This window comes from Chaetura pelagica, unplaced genomic scaffold, assembly GCF_000747805.2.
Source record: "Chaetura pelagica isolate M959 unplaced genomic scaffold, ChaPel_1.0 scaffold17, whole genome shotgun sequence".
Classification (NCBI taxonomy): domain Eukaryota; kingdom Metazoa; phylum Chordata; class Aves; order Apodiformes; family Apodidae; genus Chaetura; species Chaetura pelagica.
Window position 1 is genome coordinate 484,094 of NW_009970726.1, and position 12,926 is coordinate 497,019.

The 12,926-nt window shown below is 36.3% G+C and overlaps 1 protein-coding gene across 1 annotated transcript in view; it reads left to right on the top strand.

Annotated features, from left to right (window-relative positions):
- Positions 1-5,638: 5,638 nt before the first annotated feature.
- The window catches only part of MALRD1 (MAM and LDL receptor class A domain containing 1), a 199,103-nt gene continuing 191,815 nt past the window's right edge, over positions 5,639-12,926 (top strand). Inside the window, exons 1-2 of the mRNA XM_010007011.1 lie at positions 5,639-5,801; positions 7,999-8,139. Of these exons, the coding sequence (XP_010005313.1) occupies positions 5,639-5,801; positions 7,999-8,139 (304 nt within the window). The remainder of the gene's footprint in view (positions 5,802-7,998; positions 8,140-12,926) is intronic.

Sequence of the window (12,926 nt, forward strand, 5' to 3'; positions counted from 1 at the left end):
GGTTGAAAGGGGCCTTAAAGATTATCTAGTTCTAAATCCCCCTGCATGGGCAGGGGCACCTCCCACTAGATCAGGTTGCTCACATTCCTGTCCAAACCAGCCTTGAATGCTTCCAAGGATGGGATATTCATATCTTCCTTGGGTTACTGTTAAATTTTCTCTCCAAACTTTGGAAGAAAGCTAGATCTATTTATATTTCTTGGGGATGTGGGGAGGCCTAGCTCTTGTTGTGAGAGCCTCATGCTCAGCACATTACTACTTTGATTCCAATGAGAGATTCATTATTGCAAGAAATATCCCAGCTATTTCTACTCCCTGTGTGACCTAAAGCAGAGCAGCCTTGGAGACTGTGAAACTGACACCTTTGCATGAGACTAGAGGAGTAGATGAACTCCACGAGCACAGCTAATAAACCTTCGTTGCTGATTGCTGTTTGGTTAATGGGACCAGACTGGAGCCAGATTGAGTTAAACACCTTGTGAAATACATTTAGTCATGTGATGAAATAGTTAATGTTACCTAATGCATCAGGTTCTCAGCCCCATGGGTTTCACTCTCCAGCTCTGCTCTGGTGAGACAGTGCTACTTGATAAATCAAGTACAGCTGAAGAGGGCTTAGAGAACCAGGGAATTGCTTATAGCAGAGAACAGAACCAAAATGCTTGGTTAAATGATGTGCTGAAAGAAAGACTTCTCTCTGATTTGGAGAAGACTGTGTGGGAGAAGTATGTGCTGAAATCTATTGGAAGGTTTTAGACTGCAAAAGGTGAGAAAATATTTATTCTGATCTTACTTCAGTTCTGCAGAAGCAGACAGAAGGTAGGAGGTAGAATGCTTTGGGTTTTTTTTTGCCTGATGAGACAATATGACAATTTATAGCTTTGTCTTCTGATGAGATATTGTTTTTAGGGATTAGGAGCATATTTAGCAATTTTTTTCTCTCTTACTTTAGAGTTGAGAGTAGGGCAGTTCTACTGAGCTCTTGATGACTCAGAATTGACATTTTTTTATTTTAGCACTTAGTACGCATGGGGATCAAATTAGTCTTCTGTGTCTCTCCTTCATTATTTTCTTTACTACTCCCTAAAAATTATGTTAAACTAAATTTTCCTGAAGCATTACTTTAGTTAAATGTGTAACAATTTCACATTATCATTATGCACTTTTTCTTTAACTGGTTTTAACTGTGGTGTTCATGCTGTACACTGATCAATATATTTGGTTTGGTTTTAATTGATTTTACTAAATTCTGCTAGCAAATGGACACAGGTGGTAAGAACACTTACCCAGAATCCTTCTTAAGCAAATATATAGTAATGCATTTATCTAATATATTATTATTATACTAATATCTCAGTACTCTTTCAAGTTAGCTATTGAATTAATACCACTTAATTGGAAGCAGATGTTCTGCAATTATTACTTTTCACATAAAATACAATTTTTTGTAAATTCTTGTTAAAAAAATGAACATTTTGCAGTTACTGTTTTTGTTCTTCTACTTTCCTGAAGTCATTCAGTTCCAGTTTCACAGTTAAAAAACAGTGGTGGTAAGAGAAGAATACCATGTTTTTGTGATGGGGCTCTCAAAATGAAGTCTTGGCTAAAAAGTTGTAAATTATTTTAAAATGTATAGTTTTTGTGGTTTTCTGAATAATCAGATAATTTTTTTCTTGCATATATAAGTTTAGAGGATCACTTGGTTTAAAATTAATTATATTTACTGAAACTGTTTATTAGGAGAAAATGTTAAAGATATATACACTGGTGTTGTAATGCTCCCTACTGTGATCACATATACAAATGTTTCAATTTTGCTATTAAAAAGTTATGTTGAATTTAATGAAATTTTTATTTCTCTGAAGATGTGACTAAGTTTTCTGTTCTGTAAGACTTTTCCCTGAATGAAAATTAGTAGTGGCAGCAAAATCTGAACACAGTTTTCAGATGATGAAGCTAATGTTCCAGTTTTTTAGTTCTTTTGTCTATTTCATATGTTGATGGTAACTTGCTCTACAAGAAGTAAATGGAGAATTATTAACTTCAATCTATTTTCTGCATAAGCAGATAACTTTCTGTTAATGTGAAAAATAGACTTTAAAATGCAAAAGTATTCTGGCCCTGTCTTGGAGTCTGATTGGACTTCTTCGCAAGACTTATGTTTTAAAAAATAAATATTTACATCTTTTTCAACAGATTTATTAACCAAGTGGAAAAGCTGAGAGACCGATCTTTTTTTCACTTCCAGCAAATGAACTTAGTGTGGGATAAATGGAGTTAATTAGGCTAAGACAGATAAATCTAGCTGTGATATATATTCAAGCAGGTTTTTAACTTTTTTTTTTTTTTTTTTTTTTTCCCTTTATAAGAGCTGCTTGTTTACTAAAGTAATTTTGAAAATAGCCATAGTGCCTGGCTTTACTAGTCCTTTTAGTCTTAAGTTTTTCTGCCAAATTTCTCTACTGCTTTAGAAAAAAAGTATGATTATTGCCAATGTTTCTGTTTTCTGATGTCTTGCATATTTTTACTGGTTTATGCAACTTCATTCTCCTTTTGCTAGGAATTTTTTCTAAATCTAGATTCTTCTTTCTGCTTTCAGGGTGCCTGCGGTTCATTACTTAAAGTGTTGGTCCTTTTGACTTTCCCTGCAAGTCTTTTTCTTCTGAGTCATGATTTTGCCTCTCTTTATATATTAGTAGACAAGAGAGCTGTCTTTTTGCACTTGTCAAGAAACTCCCCATACTTGTACTTAGCCCCCCGCTTGCAATAGAGACACCTTTGCTTTGCTTTTGTACTTGTTAGATCTTCACTGAAATAATTTTCTTTTTTCTTCTTCACTAAAAAGAATTGGATAAGACCCTAAATGTATTCTGAATATTTGATGATTTTAATCTATTTCAACTCCTAACAGATTTTATGGTGATTCTGTCATGTTTGGTTTAGGGAATTTTGGATACCAGTTTCTTCTAAGTATTACCCTTTTACATATAGAATTTGTACACAGATTTTATGCTACAGACAAAGCAGAAGAACTTAGAATATTTCAGAGGAAGTTTTAATAAAATGGGAGAAAAATTAAAGACTAGGAAATCCTGTCATTGTGAAGTAAAACAGTGTGAGAAGGATTTTTAGAAGATATATGGGAAAAGAAAGAATAAGACAAAATGGTGTATGTTGGAGAAAATAGATTGGAAAACAAAGCAGCTCAATAGGATAAAACATTTATGCCTCTACAAGTGTAGTAATACTTCATATTGTTTGGAATAGATGTTTTTTAATATATGTCTCTAATCTAAGCTGTATTCATGGAATGGATGCAAGCATTTCAATGGTACACATTCTTGATGGACTTAGATATTTATATTAATGAACCCTCAATTCCTTTATTAGTAGCTCTGCTTTTCTTCAGGAAATTTTTTTATCAGCTCTGTGGCCTGAAGACAAAGCATTAACATGAAGCACACAAAATTATGTCCACAGAAGGATATTGATGAAAGGGTGGAGCTAAAAAAAATGAGCTGGAAAACGGTTTCTAGACAGAACTGAAAGCTTTGAAAGTATTTTGAAAGTATTGGAGATAACAGGAACTTGCATCAAACTTTGGACTGCTAGCCTTCAGGAAATGTTGGAGTAGTAGTCTTTGTACTCTGACAAGAGATTTCTTACATTATGAAAGTACAGATCTGTGGTGACTGATACTCCTCCAGACACAGGCTGTCTGTTTCTCTTTGTAGATACTACAACACTTGTGCTTCCTAATCAACAGATTTTAGTTACAGAGATGTATCTTGTCTTAATTTTTGCTCATCAGGGCTGACAGATCAGAGATATGCACAGTGTTATGTGCATTCCAGTTGTTTGATCTTGGGAATTTAAGAGTGAAGAAATCTCCAGTGTTGCTGGCATCAGTCACTTGTTACAAGCTGCCGCTTGGGCTATTGTATGATCCTTTTAGTAAAGTAAAACAACTCTGTAGAAAAAACAGATTATATTTTTTCATCCCACTATTCCTATTACAGAACTGTCGGGCTTAGCAGATTGTCAACCTTATTATGTCTAGTTTTCACAGTCCCTTGCCTTGGGCTAATGCCATCTTTTAACTTCTGCAAAGACCTGTTCCTTTCCTACTCCTTCCCCTGGGTTTGGGGCATCTACAGTGCTTAAGGTGATTCCATGAATATAATTTCTCTGTGTTCTCCTGTCTCTAGGCTGAACAAAATAAGATGATTCAATCTTCTCTCACAATGTTGGCTTTTTGGACAGGCTTGATATCTTTCCATACTGCCTCTCCTCAATTTGAAGACCCTTAATTCATCCATGCAGAAGCTTTCACTGAAACACAGTTGAGAAATTCAAAGTTGATTTTACATCAAGTGAAATTTAAGCCAGTGCACTGATCTCTTGTACTGATGGAGTCCTTTTGTACAAGAATGTTTTAGTAATGCCCATCTATGCTGGGCGACCCCTGAATTGCCTGTAATGCACTTAAATTTTTTTTTTTACACAATGTAAATACTCTTTCTGACAACTTAATCAGGAACCATCGTGTCACCTCTGCCCATGCACCTTTCTTCTAAATGCACTATTTTTGAACTAGCCATTATGCAAATTATGGGGGTGGGTTGGGAATTATATCTGTCACTAAATAACCCTCGACGGAGACTGGGTATGTTGTCAGGGTAAGATATTTGGGGTTGGTATTGATGGTAATTCCCATAACAATGGATTACTGGAATGGGTGGCAAGTTATTATTATTCTTTTGACAAATTCTGATTGTGCTTGTCTGTATGATCGTATTTTTCACTGTTCATAAGAATTCAGATATGGGATCCCACATACCTTTAATTTTTTCCTAATCTTGGGAGACGTTAGCACTATCACACAAAATAGGATTTTTCCAGAAAACACAGCAATCTAGTAATTGGGAAAGCATTCATCAATAGCCAGTCGTTCATGTACTTATGTAAATTGTAGTTGCAGATATTATTCCTTTAACAACCAGGTACTCTAAAGTAATCTGGTCTATATACAGTTTTAGCCCAAGTAAATAATAAATAGATACCACTTTCAACTACTAGCATCATAAGTCTACAGACTGAAATTTCTAATTCTTTCCCAAAAATTTCCCTAGATCAGTCACTTACAATCCCTTTGGTGCAAATCCAGCTTTAAATTTCTCAACAGTTTTTTACCTTTGATGCACAGACTATTCATTAGTTTTGTGAGGATTTGCTGACTCCTTGAGAAAAGAGAAATCTTTATGAATGTTGGTCATTTAACAATTCTACTCTATTGTCCTGTTATTTTCTTGTCTAATGTATTTGCACACTATCAGGCAATAAATCCATTCAATAAGTTAATGATATACACTTGACTTGCACAGCATGCTACAAAACTTTTTAGTCATAAAACAATGTCATAATTCTGTTAAATATTATCCAAAGACAAGCTGGGTTGAAAGTCACTGCTTCATGGAAGCCATTTCCTCTAAGCTGCAGATTCAGAAAGTGAGGTTCTAGAACCATGTTAAGAGAAATGTATGTAAACTCAACCTTTTCAAAGACACGTCATGACCAATAATTCTAGACAGTTAAAGTAATTCCTTTCCCAGTGAAATTTTGGATAGTAGCATAGCCCATGAACAGATTCATATGCTTCTGTGCATTATATTGCTTTGCTCTGGTATATACTCAGGCATCTAGGGGAAGTGAATGCCAGCGTGCTGATGGCTCCTCTGATCCATCCGGGGAACTGTGCATTTTCACCAACCGGTGTGGAGACAGCAGTGATGAGAAAAAAAGTAAGTCTCAGTGGGCTTCAGAGTATGATATGGGTTGATAGCTAAAAGTGGCAGCAGAGAGAACTGGAAAGAGGATTTTATTTAAATACTAAAAAACTATTTGGGAATTATTTTAATTTTTCTACCCTCTTCCTAATTTGATTTTCTAAGACATTTTTTTCCTGTTTCGGTTTAATTGTCAACATCTATTCAATGTCACTCTTTCATAAACCTTCACATCGATATTATGTAGCAAAGAAAGTGCTTCCTAATCCACATGAATTTGGTGGAGATTTAACAATTATTACTTCTTTCCTTAATGGAAAAAAAAAATGCTGAAATTCAGGTTTAATCCAAAATACCTATGTCAAGGTATAATTGATATAAAAGGACAAGAGCATTTTGGTGTTGTTTTTTTTCTGTCTAGAAAAGGAGGAAAATTTTCTTAAATTCATGAAATGATAATCCTAGCTTAATCTTTGTCACATTCAGAAGCTATGAATACAGTTGCTGCCACTTCCCTTACATGAAAGATCTAAGCAATGAGAGTGATATTTAACTCCCAGTGTTTGTGTGAATTTGCGTAAAAAATCTACTATATCCAGAATACTGTAATACAAAACCATTCTGCAAATAATTTCATATGATAGTTAAGATAGTCCTATTCTTTGAGGACCTTTGTTCTGGATTGCAAAGAAGAGGTTGTAATTATCAAAAATTCTACTGTTAAGTAAAAGCTTCTCCAAGTTTTTCCACTCACTGTGCATTTATTGGTTTGGGGGTGGTAAGCTTTAAATTCAAAGTAGATGCTCATTAGATGAGTCTGTGTTTCTGTGAGCACTAAAAAGAGCTAATTAGAGTGTATTAGAGAACACTGCATTCAGATAAAAGCTGGGAGAAAGCAGTAATTTAAATCCAAGTTTCTCAAACTAGAGATGTTTTCTCACATACATGGACTTTTTCTGATAGAACAAGAGGAAATGGCATCAAGCTGTGCCAGGGGAAGTTAAGACTAGACATTAAGAAGAAATTTTTCATTGAAATTGTTGCCAGACATTGGAACATGCTGCCCAGGGAGATGGTTGAGTTACCATCCCTGGATGTGTTTAAGTTATCTAGATGTGGTGCCTGAGGTTATGGTTTAGTGCTGGACTCGGTAAAGTAGGGTTAATGGTTGGAGTTGATGATCTTAAAGGTCTTTTCCAACCTAAGTGATTCCACAATTCTATGAATATGATTGCATGTTACCTCCAAATACAACACAGATATGCCTTTGGAACTGGAGCCTAGAATCACCTCTAAGATACTTGTTTTTTGTTCCTGTGAAAATAAGACAATTGTTAAGACTGTAGTGGATACCAGCACATTTTGTAACTTCTTTGTGCTGTACTAAAATATATTAAATGTCAATGGCTGGAAATTATGCTTGTTGAATCCCCTGATGTGTGACTAACACATCTTAGGTTAGGATATTTTTTTAGCATTTGAACAGGAGGTGACTGTGCTATGTTTCACTGCATAGCCTTCAGATTTTCATTGTGCTTGGTCTTGGTTTCCCTAGGAAGGAGCATTTTTTCTTCAAGGCAGCACTTTGTTATGACTGCAGAATATTGAGCTCCTCACTGAACAATGTGCTTTCTGCTTTAATGCAGTAGCTTGGTAAAGATGGTGAGCAGTGGTAAACTTTGGAATATGGTAGATGATGAAAGCTTCGCCTTTCTGTTATTAGGCCCTGGGGGATTCCTAGGAATGGGCTTATACTCCAAGTCCCTGAAGAATGCAGGTTGAAAAATGGTGGGAAAAAAAATATTGAAAAAGAAAAGCGGTCGAATAAAAAAATATTTCTGCTATGTGATAATTTCCTGGTGTTATGTCTTTGTTTTTCTATGTAAGAACTCTGGATAAACAAAGGATATACTGAAATTCTTTATCTGATAGCTTCAGTATAATTTAAGGACAGCCTCTGCATGTAAGCTATGCTAGATGGACAGTTTCCTGTAAGTTGGTAGCTATCCAGAAATTTGTGAAGAACGAAAGAAGAAGAATGTTATAATATGAATGGACTGGTTTCAGTAGTGAATTTTAAAAAACCTGATGTTTCTTACATTTTTGTAGGAGGCCATTTGAAATATTTCTCTGTTAATTAAACAGCAAGTGATGGTGAGGACATATCCTTCTCCCTTTGTATTTGAGGTTTTAATTCTTTGATTCAATTCAGGTTCCTCCCTTGAAAAGTGTGATTTTGAAACTGATCTATGTAAAGCTCTTCATCAACTGAAATTACAGCCTGGATGGATGAGAAGAAATGGTCGGTCTGGCATAGGACCACCATATTCTGATCACAATGGAGATGATAGTGGTAAGCATCCTCGTGTTCTTTGAAAGAACTCTGGGCTCTTACAAATGATGTAGTTACGTGTTTTATTTGCCTAATTTTACTGATTTCTTGATAGTTCAGTTGCATTCTGCAGCACATTTACTGAGCATTGTGTCCAGGTTTTTAGGTGATTGTAATTACAGTAACCCAGAATTCAAGAACAAAAGGACAATATTCCAGAAAACAGTTCTTACTATTATGGAGGGGCAAGTAATCAGTCACCAAGAGTCATGTTTATCTATCTGAGTGACTTTTATCTGTTTTGGAGATATCAGGTGATATTTTCAGTCTTGATGGTTGCAAAGTCTAGAAATTAGTATTGGATCCCCCATTTTGAGATATATTTTTGTTTCTTATTGGATTAGTGAGGTCCCAGTGTGTGTGTATCTATTATCTGTGGCTAATATTACTGCTTCTAATATTTTGAGAGAAGATGAGCTTGGATCTCTGACAGGAAGAGCTTTGATAGCCTCTTTGAGCCAGCTCCTCTCTAAATCTTTTTACAATTCTATTTTGCATCAAAGATTGTCAGTCCCTCAACTAAGTAATTAATTTTCCCTGTCTTCAGACAAAATGTGTCCCTTATACTTGTCCAATTGCCAAGTTAACCCTGCTTTCCAAAACTTGGCTTCTTCCTTCTGTAATACATGATTTCCTTAATGCCTTTTTTGGCTAGGTTGAGCAAATATTTTTAGTTGCAGTAATCCTTCTCTTGCCTCCCAAAACTGTTAGAAGGCTTGTTTATAAGAAAGCAAGGGAGGAGAGAAAAAATTTGATGGACACCTCTAATCTCAGTAAAGATGTTGAAGTAATCATCCCAAACTGTTTAATTCTCTTTTCTGCATTTTCCATCATTACCTTTCCCTTTCTCTCCACACACATACACCCCCCTCAACTTCTTCTGTGCACAAGCAGTGCTGCAGCAGCCCTCAGAACAATGACCTGGTCAGGTATACAGCACTGAAGAGAGCACAAGAATACATCCTTGTGTTCCACTAATGTGTTGTGAGACTGATTAGCCTAGTTGTTTTTCACTTTGTATCCAAACTGTGATTCGGGAACAAGCAGCACCTCCTGCACATTCAGGAAGCTACCAAACAGGTAGAAGTTCCATGTTATGATTGATGTGAAATAATAGTTTAAAGTGAACACATGGAAAACTTGCTTAGAAATCAGCAAAATGAAAATGGCACATCATCATCAAAACAACCCTATTCTGTATTTTCCTGTAAGCTTTCGTTCCACAGCTGACATTTTTCATGGTGCTCTATAATTAAGAAATATTATCCATGCAATGTACTTTTAACAACTTCATTTTTTGCTTGTGTAGCATACTAACACATACTGCTGTGTGTACTATGCTTCTGAAAACAAGGCTGCTTTTAAATAAATGTTGATTTAACTGTTGTTGGCATGAAAATTTGAGTAAATACCAAAACTTTTTTACTAAAACAAGCTTTCTTCCAAGTAAGTAACTTGTGAAACACTTTATCTTAAAAAAAAATAACAGGTCCTCTCAATAAGAAGCAGATAAAAGACAAATACTATAGAATACAAATAAAGAAAATGCTTAACTAAAATAAAAAAAAAATTGAGCTGTCTTGCTCTAGTTGAAGTTTCTAGTATTGCTATTGTTACTACATCAGGATGTAGCAAAGACATGGAAGATATTCTTGCTTATAACCAATAAAACCTGTTATCCTCAGGGTATTCAGCCCCCTGAGCTGGAACACAGGGACAGAGAGCAGAATAAACGCCCTGTAATCCAGTAGGAAGCAGTTAACAACCTGCTATGTCACCTGGACACTCACAAGTCTATGGGGTCAGATGGGATCCATTGGAGAGTACTGAGGGAGCTGGCAAAGGAGCTTGAAAAGACACCCTCCATTATTTATCAGCAGTCCTGGTTAACAGGGTGAGGTCCCAGATGACTGGAGGCTTGCCAATGTGATGCTCATCTACAGGAATGGTATAAAGGAGGATCTGGGGAACTACAGGCCTGTCAGCCTAACCTTGGTACCAGGGGAGATTATGGTGCAGGTCATCTTGAGTGCCATCATGTGTCTTTCGGAGGACAACCAGGTGATCAGGCCCAGCCAGCATGGGTTAATGAAAGGCAAGTCCTGCTTGACAAACCCAGTCTTCTTCTATGACCAGGTGACCTGCCTAGTGGATGAAGGATAAGCTGTATATATTGTCTATCTGAAAAGCTGCCTTAAGGTGCTGGACCAAGTTCAGAGAAGGGCAATCAAGGTGGTGAAGGGGCTGGAGAACAAGGAAGGGCTGAGGGAACTGGGATTGTTTAATTTTGAGAACAGGAAGCTGATGGGAAACCTAATCACTCCTTAAAATTATCTGAAAGGAGGTTGTAGGGAGGTGAGTGTTGACTTCTTTTCTCAAGCAAATAACAATAAGACTAGAGGAAGCGGCCTGAAGTTGCACCAGGGGAAGTTTAGACTGGATATTAGGAAAAATTTCTTAACTGAAGGAGTGGTCAGGCACTAGAACAAGTTTCCCAGGGAAGCGGTGGAATCTCCAACCCTGGAGCTGTTCAAAAAACCTGCAGAAATTACATTTCAGGACATGATTTAGATGGCATGATAGTGTTGGGTTGATGATTGGACTCATTTTAGAGGTCTTTCCTTATTTTATTTTTTTTTTAATGATTCTATGATTGTATGATTCAATAAAATATGTTACAATTGTATTGTGAAGATCAGGAGGGTAAATTCCAATCTTTGCAGACACTCTAAACCACAAAAGGATTGAGAACCATTGACTTTCAGTGTTTGTTACAGAGCAAGCAAACTGTTTAGTCACCTGTATATTCTCATTGACTTGTTTTGGATGCTCAGTCACCATTTTTTCTGGCAGGTCTGATTGGTGTCGTAGCCATATGAGTCAGTTATTTTGATCACAGAACAGAAAGCTTGAGTACTTGTACCTGTTTAGCTTTCTTAGAGGCTGTGTACTCAGATCTGTGAACTGAATGGCTAAGGAGATTTAAATGTATTTTATTATTTTGGTTTTCTACCTGAAGAATGGCTAAACTGTACTTTTGTTTTCTGAATGCTTGTTCCAGTCACCTAGGAAATATTTATCTCCTTACGGCAGCTATTCAAGTTTTCTCGCTGCTGGTGACTCAACAGACTGTATAATCAATTTTATGTTGGTCTCTGCTTAAAGACCAGGAATTATATTGTATGGTGACAGTTGAGCAGAGAATGTTCTGTGACAGAATAGTAAAGAGAAGAGTTCCTGCCACCAGAGTAAGTAATTGCACATTAGCAGAAGAGCAAAGATCACTTGGTAGATCTAACTTCTTTGAAGATTTAAGTAATCATTTACTAGAATCCAACATATTTCTTTCTTCTCATGGTTCTTGTTCTTCCTCAAAATGTAGCTGAACAGACTAGTGGCATCCACTTTAAAAACTCCACAAAACAAACCACAGCCTCTCTTTACTAATTGAAACCTGTTATCGCTGCAGAGATCGCTGTTCAAAGAATTTCTTAAAATTATTTTTTTTCCCCCCATCTATGTAAGACTTAAAATTCCTGAGGCAGATGAAATCTGACCTGCTTTGTGAGTCTTAGATATTTACTTTAGGGAACTAAAAAAAAATAATTCAAAATTTTCTGGAAGTTAAAAGCCAATGAAACAGACTGGAGTCAGGGATAGGACTCTGCTGAGGCACCAAGCCATCTGTTGTGGGTAGGAGGAATATCCCTGCAGCTGGCAGGATCTGAAAGTGCTGCCTGAGAAGTCATGAAAGGCCTATAAAACACAGGATGAGCGTGGCCAATGTGCTGGTAGAAGGCTGCAAAATGCTTCCCTGGGGCTGATTGCTCAGCTGACTCCAGCACTGAGCTAGTCTTATGGTCCTTTATCTCTGACTTTGCAGTTGCACATAAGGATAAGAAGTCATAGTGTGTAGTTTTAGAAAAGAATAATTTAGATTTCTTCAGTCACAGTTGGCTTTTATTCTCCATCATCTTTCTCCTTTCATTTATATGTTAATGTCAGAGGACAACAATTTTGCTGCCATTTTTTAAGTTTGGGAAGGCAGAAAGAGGGAAAGGAAGAAAAAATATTTTGAGATTTTTCTTTTCCCCCTTGCATCTTTAACATCTAAAATCTCAGAAATCTTCATGGTCAGGGAGAGCCAAATTTTGAATAACAGTATTTGATATCCTAAAATAGGATGGTTGCTTTCCATATTTTCCTGGCAACATTGAGTCAGGTCTTCTAAGAGACACAGTCAGCCAAAGTCATGGCTGCAACCATATTTCACTGACTCTTAAAGAACTGTTACACTTTCAAGAAAAACAAAGCTTTAATTTGGACTTGTTTTGTAAATAGAAAGATAATGTTATCTTTAATAGTAGTGTGCAGATTCTGAAGACAAGCTTTATATTGACAGCGTGTACAGAGACACTATAACCTCCTCTCTACAGTGGGGCAATTTTCTGAGCAGCCAAAAACCAGACCCATGTCCTGTGAACCAGAGGAACACCATATCCTCCTCTCCCATCTTCTGACTTCTCCTTAAAGACTTAGACTGTTGAAAAAAAGCTGTAATAAATCTGTATTTTTAGTCACAATAATTTGTTGTTTTGGCATTAAATATGTGTGCTATTAAATAATTGGAGTTTAAGCTCTTTGATCATTATTCTGAGTTAGTCTTATTTTGTCTCAAAATTTTGCACTTATTAATGGAATGTTCAAGCCGTCAGCACATGAAACATTTGAAATTTTGAAAGTTCAGC